Genomic DNA, 12,852 nt, shown 5'->3' on the forward strand with positions numbered 1-12,852 from the left:
TCATATCATCAGTGAATTGTGAAAGTTTCACTTTTTCCTTTCCTATTTGGATGCCTTTTATTTCTTTTCTTTTTGTCTTTATTTGATTTTTTAATGTTACATTAAAAAAATATGAGGTCCCCATATACCCCTCACACCCCTCACCCCAACCCTCCACCCATAACAACAACCTCCTCCATCATCATGAGACATGCATTGCATTTGGTGAATACATCTCTGAGCACCACTACACCTCATGGTCAATGGTCCACACCATAGCCCACACTCTCCCACAGTCTACCCAGTGGGTCATGGGAGGACATACAATGTCTGGTAACTGTCCCTGCAGCATCACCCAGGACAACTCCATCCCCTGAAAATGCCCCCACATCACATCTCTTCCTCCCACTCCCTACCCCCAGCAGCCACCATGGCCACTTTCTCCACACCAATGCCACATTTTCTTCAATTACTAATCACAATAGTTCATGAATAGAATGTCAGTAAGTCCACTCTAATCCATTCTCTATTCCTCCATCCTGTGGACCCTAGAATGGCCGTGTCCACTCCACATCTATATCAAGAGGTGGCTTAGATTCCACATGGATGCTGGATGCAATTCTCCTGCTTTCAGTTGTAGGTACTCTTGGCTCCCTGGTGTGGTGGTTGACCTTCTTCACCTCCATGTTAGCTGAGTGGGGTAAGTCCAATAAACCAAAGTGTAGGAGTTGCAAGTCTGTTGAGGCTCAGGGCCTGGCTATCACATGGTCATTCCAGAGATTCAGGTCCTCTGGGTATACATTAAATCCCAGCACCAACTAAAGTTCCAGTAAAAGTAGCAGAAGAGGCTTGTGGACAAAGATCACATCTGAGTCCAGCTCCATCACACAGAAACACAAACTCCAAAGTAGAGCCAACTGACATGGCACTGACCTCCATCTGCCATGACCATAGAACTTGTGGGTCTTTGCAGCCCTCAGGAGAACCAATACCTGGGGTTGCATCTACTTTTATCTGTCTCTGGGACTCTGCTCAGGTGTGCATAAGGGCAACCCCTCTGATAACCTCCCAGCTCTTTTTGGAGACTCATAGCCATATAAACTCATTTGTCCTTTCCATTTCTCCCTTTTATTCAGGTCAAAAAGCATTTTTAACTCCTGGTATTATATGTAGACTGAGATATTCTGCTGGTCTGAGTTGACACTTTTATTCAAGATCATTTTCTAGTTACATCATCAGCTGGTGCTTGGTAGCAATCCCTCGGCACCAGGGAGGCTCATCCCCGGGAGTCATGTCCCACACTGGGGGGGAAGGCAACACACTTACATGCTGAGTTTGGCTTCGAGACTGGCCACATTTGAGCAACACGGAAGCTCTCAGGAGGTAACTCTTAGGAACCCTGCAGCTCCAGGCCTTGTTCTTATTTCAGGTGCACAGGCTCACAAGCATAGTCATTAGTATCAAGGGCTCATTGTTGGACCTTCCTTCTTTTATGGTCTTTGCCATTGCACTTGGGGGATTGTTGCTGTTCCTTTAGGGACTGTGATAGAGCTCCCCTGGCTAGGAACTCAGCACTCTGTCAGTTGTTGTTTTTAATTGTAACCACTGTGAAAATATCCAAACATTTTTATGTACCCTGGATATATGCCCTGGAGAACTCCCTGCCAACCATGTGTCCCCTGTCAATAACATCCCACACCAGTATTCCTCCACTGCCATTGTTGAACCTCTCTGTGATCCAAAACTTCTTCAAAAATGAAGCCCAATATTTTGCCAGGTTCCATTAATAGTGAAATGGAATATAGTGATGAGTTTAAAGGTTAGATATAGAATACATATTAATTTAGAAAAATTAAGGTAAAAATAAATTGTGGTATCAAAAAATTTAAAAATGCAAAAGCTTTGTTTTTGATGTTTTGCCTCCCATCACTGCAAAGTGTTGCCCTGTATGCAAATTGTCAAGGCAACTTCTTCCATCTTTTCCTCAGTGTGTACATCCTTTCTTTTTCTTTTTTTTCCCTAATTATTAAGTTTGTCTTCACAGAAGTTTTAGATCACAGTAATTTATATATACAATATACAGTACTCCCACATATCCAACATAAAACCCTTTTCCCTTCCACAGCAATAATCTTTTTACATGTTCATACTGTATTTACTGAAACTGATGTACAGATATTGAGACAATAGCTTTCAAACAAGGTAACATTTGGGTTTACATTGTGGTTTATATTTTAGACTATACAATTTTCTAAATTTTTAATTATCTTATGTTTTACATTATGATTTACATTTTAGCCTATCAGCCCCTATATATTTTTGGAGTAATTTAACATGTCTTCTATCCATCCTTGCGTAATCTTATAGAACACTTCTATTGCCCACACAGTTAAATTGATTCCATCTATTCAATACCTCTTTCCCCCTCCCCTCAGGGCCCACAGTGAGAGTCAATCTTCATTGCTTGAAGGGCCATGTTCAGAGATACTTGCAACTGTGTTGAGGGCTTGACATGCTCAACTGCCCTAATGCATTGGGAGCCACCATTTCTCTTGAGAGATACAATTCCCTCTATTTGAGAACATCAGTCCTCCCCAGGATGTGGGTATACCTTCACTCTCATTATATGGGTCTCTGTCTAATGATATAATCCACGATGGCAAAATGAGCACTCACACACTCCCAAGAAGCCTGTCCTGCATCAGATTATCCCCTTTAAGTGTCTTAAACAGGTAACCTTCCTTATTATATTTTTTAAAAAGTTTTCTCAGCATTATACTCTCAACCAAATACCTGACAATCTCCTATGATCATGTTTCCCCACCCTCCCCCCAATTTCTTGGGCAATATTACCCCTCCTCCCATTCCTAGCCCCTCTCAAGCCCACAAAGCCCCACCCTTGTACAAATACTTACTTCCAGCTTATCATAGATTTCACCCATGTAGGTGTCAGCTTGCATCCTTCCTCTACCCCCCAATTTCCTTTAAGCCTATCATCCAGTCTCTAGCTCTTTGAGGCAGCTTGGTTTACTTATTTCATATCATTGAGGTCATGTAGTATTTGTCCTTCAATGCCTGGGTTGCTTCACTCAACATAAGGTTCTCAAGATTTATCCATGTATCACATGTGTTTGTAGTGTATTCATTCTTAAAGCTGAGTAGTATTCCATTGTATGTATATACCACATTTTATTTATCCATTCATCTGTTGATGGGCATTTGCGTTGATTCCAACTTTTGGCAATAGTGAACAATGCTGCTATGAACATTGGTGTGCATATATTGGTTTGTGTCCTTGTTTTCAGTTCTGCTTATATACCCAGCAGTGTAATTGCTAGGTTGTATGGCAAATCTATAGCCACTTTTTGAGAAACCGCCAAACTGTCCTTCAGAATGGCTGGATCCTTCTGCATTCCCACCAGCAGGGGACGAGTGTTCCCATTTCTCCATATCCTTTCCAGCATTTGTAGTCTTCTGTTTTTTTCATAGCTGCCAATCTTATGGGAGTAAGATGGTATCTCATTGTAGTTTTGATTTGCATTTCCCTAATAGCTAGAGATTATATGTATATATATAATTCTTCTCCAGAGAAACAGATATATATATCTGATATATATATATATCTGTTTCTCTGGAGAAGCCTGACTGACACAGTTGTTTATCTATTTAAAAAAAAAAGCAGAAGACTTTGAAAGATTGAAGCACACATTAATTGTTTTAGTTTTCAAAGCAGCATATATTTATACAGTTTTCCATACACCATTTATTCTTTTTGTGGTGTCACCAAATTTGGTTTAAAAATTAAAGATATTAGACTGGGATATATACAGTTAATATTTAAAAGCTAGTACACCCAAATTTCTCTCAGCTACAAATCTACTTTCAAATAAAAGCTCTTTCCCCTTTTAAAAACTGTTTCAGAAGCATCCAATTAAAAGGGTTTACAATGCAGCAATACCACAGTCATTTAATTAAATGAAAAAAATATGAGTAAATTGCCAGTGTTGGAGGGTTAGAGGGTGCAGTGGGGCAGCACTAAGCAGCCTTTGTCTGTAGGTTCAGGTAAGGAATTTTCTGAGGGCATAAATGTAATTAATTCAGTGGGGCAAACAGCTCTAAATGCTACTCTTTCCTCAGAAAAGGCTACTTAACACTATTTGTGACTGTCCCTTTCAGAGGGTCTAGGCCGCTGTGACAGGGTATACATCATCAGTCCTTTTTCAGAGATGTTTGGAAATGCACACACCATAAGAAGAAAATTGTCCAAGAGTCTCCTTCAGGTATCCTGGTCCTAGAAGTCTTCAGAGTAACTTTATAAAGATGAAAGTTAGTCTGGATCACAGTCAAAGGCTTAATTCTGCAAGTAGTGAGTCAGTTAATAAAACATGGCTTGAACACCTCCATGTGTCAAGCATGAAGCTGGACTCTGTGCACCAGCAGTGAACAAGGTTCCATCTTCCTGGCCTTCAAAGAGCTCATCAATTGGTGGGAAATACAGGCATTAAATAATCACTAATAATCAGCTACAGGATTGCAAAATGTTGTAAAGAAAAAGCACGAAACAATGTGGTACCTTACATTTCTATTCATTTTTCTCTCATCAACATTTATTAAGAAGTGACTAGACCAGAAATAAAAAACATTACAATTATGGTCAAGTGATTTTCCACAAGAGTGCCAAGACAATTCAGTGGGGCAAAGATAGTCTTTCAACAAATGGTGCTGAGACAACTGGATTTCCATATGCAAAAGAATGAAGTTCTTTCACCATATCAAAAAATAAACTCAAAATGGATTATAGGTGTAAATGTAGGAGCTAAAACTATAAAACTCTTAGAAGAAAATATAGCTGTAAATCTTTGTGACCTTGGATTAGGCAATGCTTTCTTAGGACAACAAAAACAAGCAAAAAAAGGAAAAATGGTTAAATTGGATTTCATCAAAATTTAAAACTTCTTTGTTTCAGAGGACACAATCAATAACATGAAAAGAGAATCCATAGAATGGGATAGATTATTTACAAGTTATATATCTGATAAGGGCCTCTATCAACAATATGTAAAGAACTATTACAACCCAACAATGGGAAGACAAATAACCCGATTTGAAAATGGACAAATGGAAATAGATGTGTCTTAAACAGTTGAGTACCCACCTCCTATATGCGAGGTCCTGGGTTCAGTTCCTGGTGACTCCTAAAGAAGACAAACAAACAAGAAGCAGACATCGAGCAAAAACAATGAGCAGACAACGAAGCAAAAACAAACAGGCAGGGAGCAGATGTGGCTCAAGTAGTTGAGCACCTGCCTCCTACATGGGAGGTCTTGGGTTTGGTTCCCAGTGCCTCATAAAGAAAACACAGACAATGAGCAGACAATAAGCAATAAAATCAATGATCATACAATGAGCACAAACAACAAACAAAAACAACAGATGAAGCCATTGGGGTGTGTGTGTAATAAATGGATAAATGATCTGAATTGACATTTCTCCAAGGAAGATACATAAACAGCCAATAAGCAAATGTTGAGGTGCTCATTATCATTAATCATTAGGAAAATACAAGTCAAAACCACAAGCAAATACAACTTCAGATGCACTAGGATGGCTATAATCAAAAAGACAGACAATAACCAGTACTGGTGAGGATGTAGAGAAGTTGGAACCCTCATACATTGCCAGTGGGACTGAAAAATGGTACAGCTGCTTTGAAAAACATTTCAGCAGTTCCTCAAAAGTTAAACATAACGTTACCATAGGACCCAGAAATTCCACCTCTAGGTATTCTCCAAGAGAAATGAAAAAATTGTGCATGGCTGTTCATAGCAGCATTATTCGTAATAGTTAGAAGTGGACAGAACACAAATGTCTTATCAACTGATGAATCAAAAAAAACAAAAAATGGTATATCCATACAATAGAATGTTTAGCAATAAAAAGCACAAAGAACTGATGTATGTTACAACATGGCTAAGGTTTGAAAACATTATGCTCAGTGAAAGAAGTCACTTACAAAAGACCACATATCGTATGATTCCATTTATATGAAATGTCCAGAGTAGGCAAATCTGTAGAGACAGAATGTAGATTCATAGTTAGCAAGGACTGGAGGAGGGCATGGATTAGAGGAGAATGAGGAGTAACTGCTTAATGGGTATGGAATTTCTTTCTGGGGTGATGAAAACATTCTAAAATTGATTGTGGTGACAGATGTACAATTCTATGAATATGCTCAAGCCACTGAAATTTTTTAAAGTGTTCCTGTTGTGTCTAATACACATCAGGAACATAGCAATTATATAAATAAGAAAATTTCAGATAGAAATCAGAACTATAAAGAAGATAAACTGTATACTATTTTTGAAAGGAACATTTTTGACCAAGACTCACCTAGCTCACAAGAAACATCCATTTCTCTAGTATGTTTCACATTCTTCTCCAAATTCCAGTTCTTTTTCCTGATATTTAATATTTCGCATTGTAAGACAAGGGATGAGGGTTGGGGAGAGAATTATAGCAGAACTGTGGGAGTCGGTGACCTTCTCCCTAATTTGAGGATGTTTTCCATAAAATGCCCTTCTCTCTTCCTGTGGACCCTGGAAGCCAGTGATCTCTGCCCTCTCCACTTGTACCTCACCCATAAGGCCGAAGGATCCAGGCTCTTTTAAACATCCCTGGCTCAAGGGTACAGCTTGGCTCCTCCCTCATGAGGTACATGAGCACCAAAATAGTGTAGATGCCACATGTTGCCTGGAGGACAGAGAATCCTACTCTAAGCCAACAAGGCAGAGCAGGTTCGGACCAGGCAGCCCAGGCTTCTCTGTGAGCAAGGACACAAGGACCCTTCTCAGATCCAGGCCTTACTGCTTGGACAAAGGGAGACACATTCTCCCTGAATAGAGTTTGAGTGTTTATTTAAGGAATCATTTCAGCCTCCAATTCTGATTGATTTGATTGTTTTCCTTTTTAAGCCTCCCCAACAGAAATACGTCACTTCTTTTTCTTAAAAATATATCTACATTTTCTCAAACAATTATAACATCAGGTTTCAAGATAACAGATGCCTCCTGCTGTCATCCATTCAGTAATAAATAAAAATTTAAAATTTAGTAATGATAAAATCTTATTGAAAAACACGGAATTGTCAAACCAAAACCCTACCCTGAAAAAATTAAAATAAATGCTTTCTATTTTTTTAATTCCTTTTCAAGGTCTTTTCCAATCTTTTACATTCTACCCCACTCTTTTCCACTATAAAAATGAAAGACTGTGTTATTTTTGTGTCAGTAAAACATGTCTACTTCTCCTTGACTTGTACCCAATTCCCAGTGACCTAATGAATTGATTTGAGTAGCAGTTACCTGTATCTGCAGACAGATTTTGGCTCCAAGGAGTTGTGTTCTATAAAGGTCAAATAAATTCACTTATAACTCTCATAAAAAGAGGTGAAAATTGTTTATTTCTCATCATAGATAAAGGAAAAGGAAAGTGTGGGTAAAGATTGATGGTGACTTGTGAAGTGTTCAGTTGGTAAAATTTGGATCACTGTAGCAAAGTGTTTGACAAAGCACCTGTAAGACACTCCAATACAATAAAGCAAAGTTCTCCTCTCCCATCCTAGGCTATTTTTGATCGGAACCGAAAAGACGAACTACCTCGGCTGCAGTTGGAGTGGATTGATAGCATCTGCATGCCTTTGTATCAGGTAACCTTGTTCAGGAGGGTCTGTCTAAGCCAAGAAAGGCAGTGTGTGTGTGTGTGTGTGTGTGTGTGTGTGTGTGTGTGTGTGTGCGCGCGCGCGCGTACAGCACTTTGGGAAGCATTCGTTTTAGGAGCCCCTTACAGGTTGAGAACTCAGACTGCAGTTTCTCTTCTCTCAGATTTCTGACCATTCCCTGGAAAGAGATCTGAGTTCTCGAGCACCTTCTTGCACATAATCTCCCTGGCCCTCAACTCCCTCATTTATAAGTCAGGGATAATAATTCTATTTCACACTTCCCAAACTGTGCCTTGTGAAATACAAGCATCCAGCAATAACCCAATGAGTTCCCAGGCTCAATAGCTAGGAAACCTCTCACACATGTTAAAATACTGAAGGGCATGGAGGAGTCCTGCAGGAAAGAAACATGTTTGACCATCACTAACTGTGAATTTCTGAAACATATTTGACCAAGGAAATATTTTTTCTTTACAATTTTTTACAAATTTTCTCGAACTTTTTATTATTGTCATGGGAGGCACTAGACTTCCATAAAAAATAAAATAAAATAAAACACGTTTTTCTGCCCTGACCACGTGGGGAAGCACCTTCCATCTTAAAAATCGTCCGCTCTCCAAGATGCTTGACAAATCCCAACCTCTAAATTCTGAGCAAAATGCGTGTATGCTTTCTCAGGCTGCATCAGGGCGTTCAGGACCCTTCTCCTGGCGAGGAGACAAGTGGTGACTTTGAACAGGTCACACTCCACTTTTCTGAGTACAGAGAATACTTTAGAGAACATTGGCCTTTAATTCTGTTTCTAAGCATTTGCTTTTACATGTAAAACCTGATTTCTTTACCCCCTACCTAGCTCAATCAGACTGAGCTGCTTTTCTAACTTCAAAGTGAAAAACACATGCAGGGAAAGCAAAACTGCTTTGGTTTCTCACTCTGTGTAGGGCCATTAAAAACACAGTATTGTTTTTTAAGGACCTCACAACCATTAAGTTATCTACCACTTCGTTTTCAGCACTTTCAGGAACCACCGAGCTCTGTCACATTACCCTAGAAGTTTTGGTTTTTTTTAATTAGAAAGTTCTAAAATACTGTCTTGAAAACGGAAATGTAATTTTCCTAATTACTGTAAATAACAGAAATTAATTTTTGTTTTATATTATCTATTAAATAAGTGATAAGCAAAAGTAGCCGAATAAAGTTTAAAGAAAGTCTAAAATAGATTAGTCTAATTATAAATGAAGCACACCACTCTTTGATTTAAAAAGTCAAATAAGAAGTTAGTCTTCGTGAAGCAGACCATTGGGAACTCCTATGGTACAACTGGACTTAAACATGCAGGGGCCAATAATCAGGACAAACTGGACTTTGAAACAGAAAACACTCACCTGAAGACAGAGCAAAATGCTTTGAAAAGAATGGGGCCATGCAGGCAGCCCCTGGTGCTTGGCACTGGAAGGCCAATGCCGGGCAGGTGACAAAGTGAACTTTCTTTTGTTCTGTTTAACGACGTGGATGGCCACCTCTGTGAACCTGCTGGACAAATGCCTTTCCCAGTGAACCATGGCGCCTGTTTAGAGGACTCCGTATTGCAGGACGCTGCCAAATCTGCAGAGAATTCACTGAGCATGAGCAAGGAGAGGTCCACTTGTCTGCTGTGGCCCTCTGCAAGGCAGCCTGACGCCCCACGGGAGGCATTTACCTTGCTTCCCCCTTCCCTTCGACATGAAAACATACACTATCCATGCAGTTGAAAATGCTTCAAGGCGTGCAAAACACAGCTGTTCTCCTTCCGTTCTGCAGAGATGCTCTTACCCTAAACCACACCCAAGCACTAGCAGAGCTCAACTGTCCAGCAAACAAAGTTTGGTGTAAACTTCAGCTGGCAAAGCGTTTCCCCCAGGCTCCCTATTGTCTGCCTTGTACCTTAGAATACGTAATGCTTTAAATGGCTACTTTGGTTTGTGTCTGCAAGGCCTTGGATGTGGTTTAAGTGCTTGTCATTCAAAGGAATAAAACCTTTCTGCCCATAAGAAGAGAAAAATCAAAAAGTGGGTGAAAAAAATCAAGCATGGCGTACACCTTATTACAAGGGATCCTCCACTCTTCCCTCTCCTCCTCCCATCCTCACTGCTCTGGCATCTAAGAATAATCCGCTAGGCCCCCAGGGGTAAAGCCCATAGCTAATGATCAGCATACGTGCTCGCTCTGCTAAACTGACCTTGACTTCCCACATTGAATTTTTTAATGTTATTACATTTCCTGTGCACACTTGTGCAATAAATAGGATGAATAAATTCTTCTTGCACTTAATAAATTCCCTTCACTGTTGGTAAAGCTTAGGAGGATGAAGACAGCGTTTTTGTGGGGCTGATTAACTTTGGGCACCACTTTGCAAAGCTACTTTGGAGTGAACCTGAAGTCTACACGCCCTTCCTAAGTGATTAGTTATAATAAATGCTGGCAAGGATCCTCATGTGCTCTTCCACATGAGTTTATTTGCTTCATTACTAATCTATACTCATTTGGACTCATCTTACACTTCCTAGCAAATACTTTGACATCTTCAAGTTAAAAAGGAAGTTACTTGCATTTAAACTAAAAATAAACAGTCTATAGAACTAAGAGTAACACTACTACTTCACATCGTATTTCCCCTGTTTTCATGCCTGTTTTTACTTTATATCTGTGAGGTTATATACACCTGCTATTTTCATCCACAGGCAACTGATAAACATATGGAAAGAGAAAGTGATACTCCCACCAACCAGAGTTGTGTTCCACTCATCCAGGGCTTGGTTTGGCATAGTGACTTTTCTACTACCCAGTTCCACCTCTGACGGATATTTTTTCCACCATCTTTTCTTGTTTTGTAACTAACAGGGGAGATTCTTGGCATTCTAAGGAGGAATGTGAAAGGAATGCTTACAAATGTTCGTATTCATACTAGCTGCTGGCTCTTCTCAGTTAATGGAGGATGAGAATCTTGAATGCCTTATCATTGCTAACTTTCTGAAATCTCACTGGATGTCATTTGTAAATTCATTACAAACCTCAGAAGCCAGCATTTCAAAGAGATCTCAAATGGAAGCTTTGTAGTTTGTGTCTATAAATTTCTTCTCTGAGGACCCCTTCATGCAGTCAGTTGGTTTCCCTATTTGACCGGATAATCCCACATTAACTATTGGTGTTCCAGGAATGAAATGGGCAGGAATCACTGTTAGTGGCAAATCCCCAAATCCAGGGGAAATGACTCACCAAGCAAAGAAAACCACTGAAATGACACCAGTCACTGAGGCAAAATGCCTAAGGGAACTCAGGTTGTTGCTGTTCTGTTGGAACAGAAAAGTGCAATAATCAGGGAGGGATCTGAAAGGCGAGTAGGCAAACAGGAAACATGCCCGGCAGGAATGCCCAACGTAGCTGGTTGGAAATGAAATGGTCTAAAATATAGAGAATAAGATTCCAGTTTGTCCTTGACTCAGTCAGTCTGAAGATAAGGCAGAAAGATACAGAAAAGTGTCTATGAGATAAAGAATGTCTCCTTTAAGGGCCAGGACCCTGACCCCAAGATGAGGTAGGTTTGAATGGCAAGAAACCTCATGTTTTGACTGAGGCAAATGGATTCTTCCAGAAAAAGCTGGAATCTCCTTGCAGGTGGATCATGGTGAAGAGACCAAGTGCAGAGGGTGGATGCTGATCAAAGGTGCTGGCAGCTGGAGGACGCAGAGCAGAGGAGTGGGACTGAATGGGCAGATTGTTAGAGGACAGGAGGGCTGCAGCCAGGCAGTAGATAGAAATACAGTTCCAGTGCAGCCTTCTGACTTCACTGGCTTTCCGTAGGTAATTCACAATTACTTCATGGTTATCAAATATCAAAATAGATTGAGCACTTTCTGTTTGTGCTCCAGTTTGCTGTTTGTCTCACCTCACTTTGTCTCACTGGAGAGCTACTTGTTTGTACACTGGTACATTTTGGGTCAGTTTAAAATTGAAACTCTTAACTCTCTGGCCACTCTAATTTCCAGTACTTTGTGATTATGTTATGGGGGAAGAAAATCTATTCCTTAGGAAGTTACCTACGTAATCTAGTGATTGACTGACACATTTCACAGAAAATATGTAAAGAAAGCAGAAAAAAAATGATTTGTGGGCCCTCTTTGCCATATGTATTATAAACAAGACATCTCAAGTAGAGAAAGAGGACAACTAAACATGCAGAGACAGGCCCAGATCCATGGATAGTTATGTAATAGGGTGACATGGCATGTTTATGCACCTATGTTTGTATTGAGTATGTAATTCTCCCAGAACTTGCCTATCTTTTTAAGCTTATGATTCCAAACTTTCTGGAAGGAAGGGGGGGAGGGAAGGAGGGAGAGAGAGAGAGAAAAGAAAGAAAAGAAAAAAAAGAGGTCCTAACAGGCAGAAGTCATGATTTATCTATGACATATAAAAAGCCAAGAGTGGGCAGAGAACCATTAAAGCGTGGTCCCCAAACGAAAACTCAAGCCTGGTTAGTTAGCTCTGTCCTGGTTAGTTAGCAGGGTATCTTTGAGAAATACATTGACATCTGATTCCCATGCTTTCTACTGTCTTCGCTCCCTGCTGGGGATCCATTAGCCTGCTGCTCAACATTTTTGGTTTGTATTTGAGTATGTAATTCTGGAAGAAAGGAAGGAAGGGAGCGAGGGAGGGAAGGAGGGAAAGAGGAAGGGAGGGAGGGAGGGAGGAAAATTTTAAAAGAGACCATCAAACTTTGAAGTCATCGCTGCACCAGCCTCGGGGATAAACAGAAAACCTGATGTCACAGTGTCATACTGAGTTTCTCTTTGCAGTGGCAAGCTAAATTTTGCCCTTTATTGCCTTCTCAATATAATCAAACCTCAGTGTACCCAGAATTTCAGTGATTCACAGAGGCATTGTAAATTGTCGGTTTATCAGAGATTGAGGGATTTCATTTTTTAAATGAACATTTTTAGATTTTCAGCTCATCTCAAACAGGCTTTTGGTTTGGGAGTGGATTTTCTCACAGATAATGCAAAAGGAATTCACTTGGACAGGATCTAAGGAGAATAATTCTATTAAGAGAAGGAAAGTTTTGGCCTAGAGCACTGTCTCTCTATAAAAATATCATGGAGCTTTTGCAACAGACAGGG

At 40.0% G+C, this 12,852-nt stretch overlaps 1 protein-coding gene across 1 annotated transcript in view; it reads left to right on the forward strand.

The window, feature by feature from the left end:
• PDE11A (phosphodiesterase 11A) overlaps positions 1–12,852 on the forward strand; it is a 482,125-nt gene that overhangs the window by 433,277 nt on the left and 35,996 nt on the right. The window contains exon 19 of the mRNA XM_058300593.2: positions 7,601–7,684. Within this exon, the coding sequence (XP_058156576.1) occupies positions 7,601–7,684 (84 nt within the window). The remainder of the gene's footprint in view (positions 1–7,600; positions 7,685–12,852) is intronic.

The sequence above is a fragment of the Dasypus novemcinctus genome, chromosome 7, assembly GCF_030445035.2.
Source record: "Dasypus novemcinctus isolate mDasNov1 chromosome 7, mDasNov1.1.hap2, whole genome shotgun sequence".
NCBI lineage: Eukaryota > Metazoa > Chordata > Mammalia > Cingulata > Dasypodidae > Dasypus > Dasypus novemcinctus.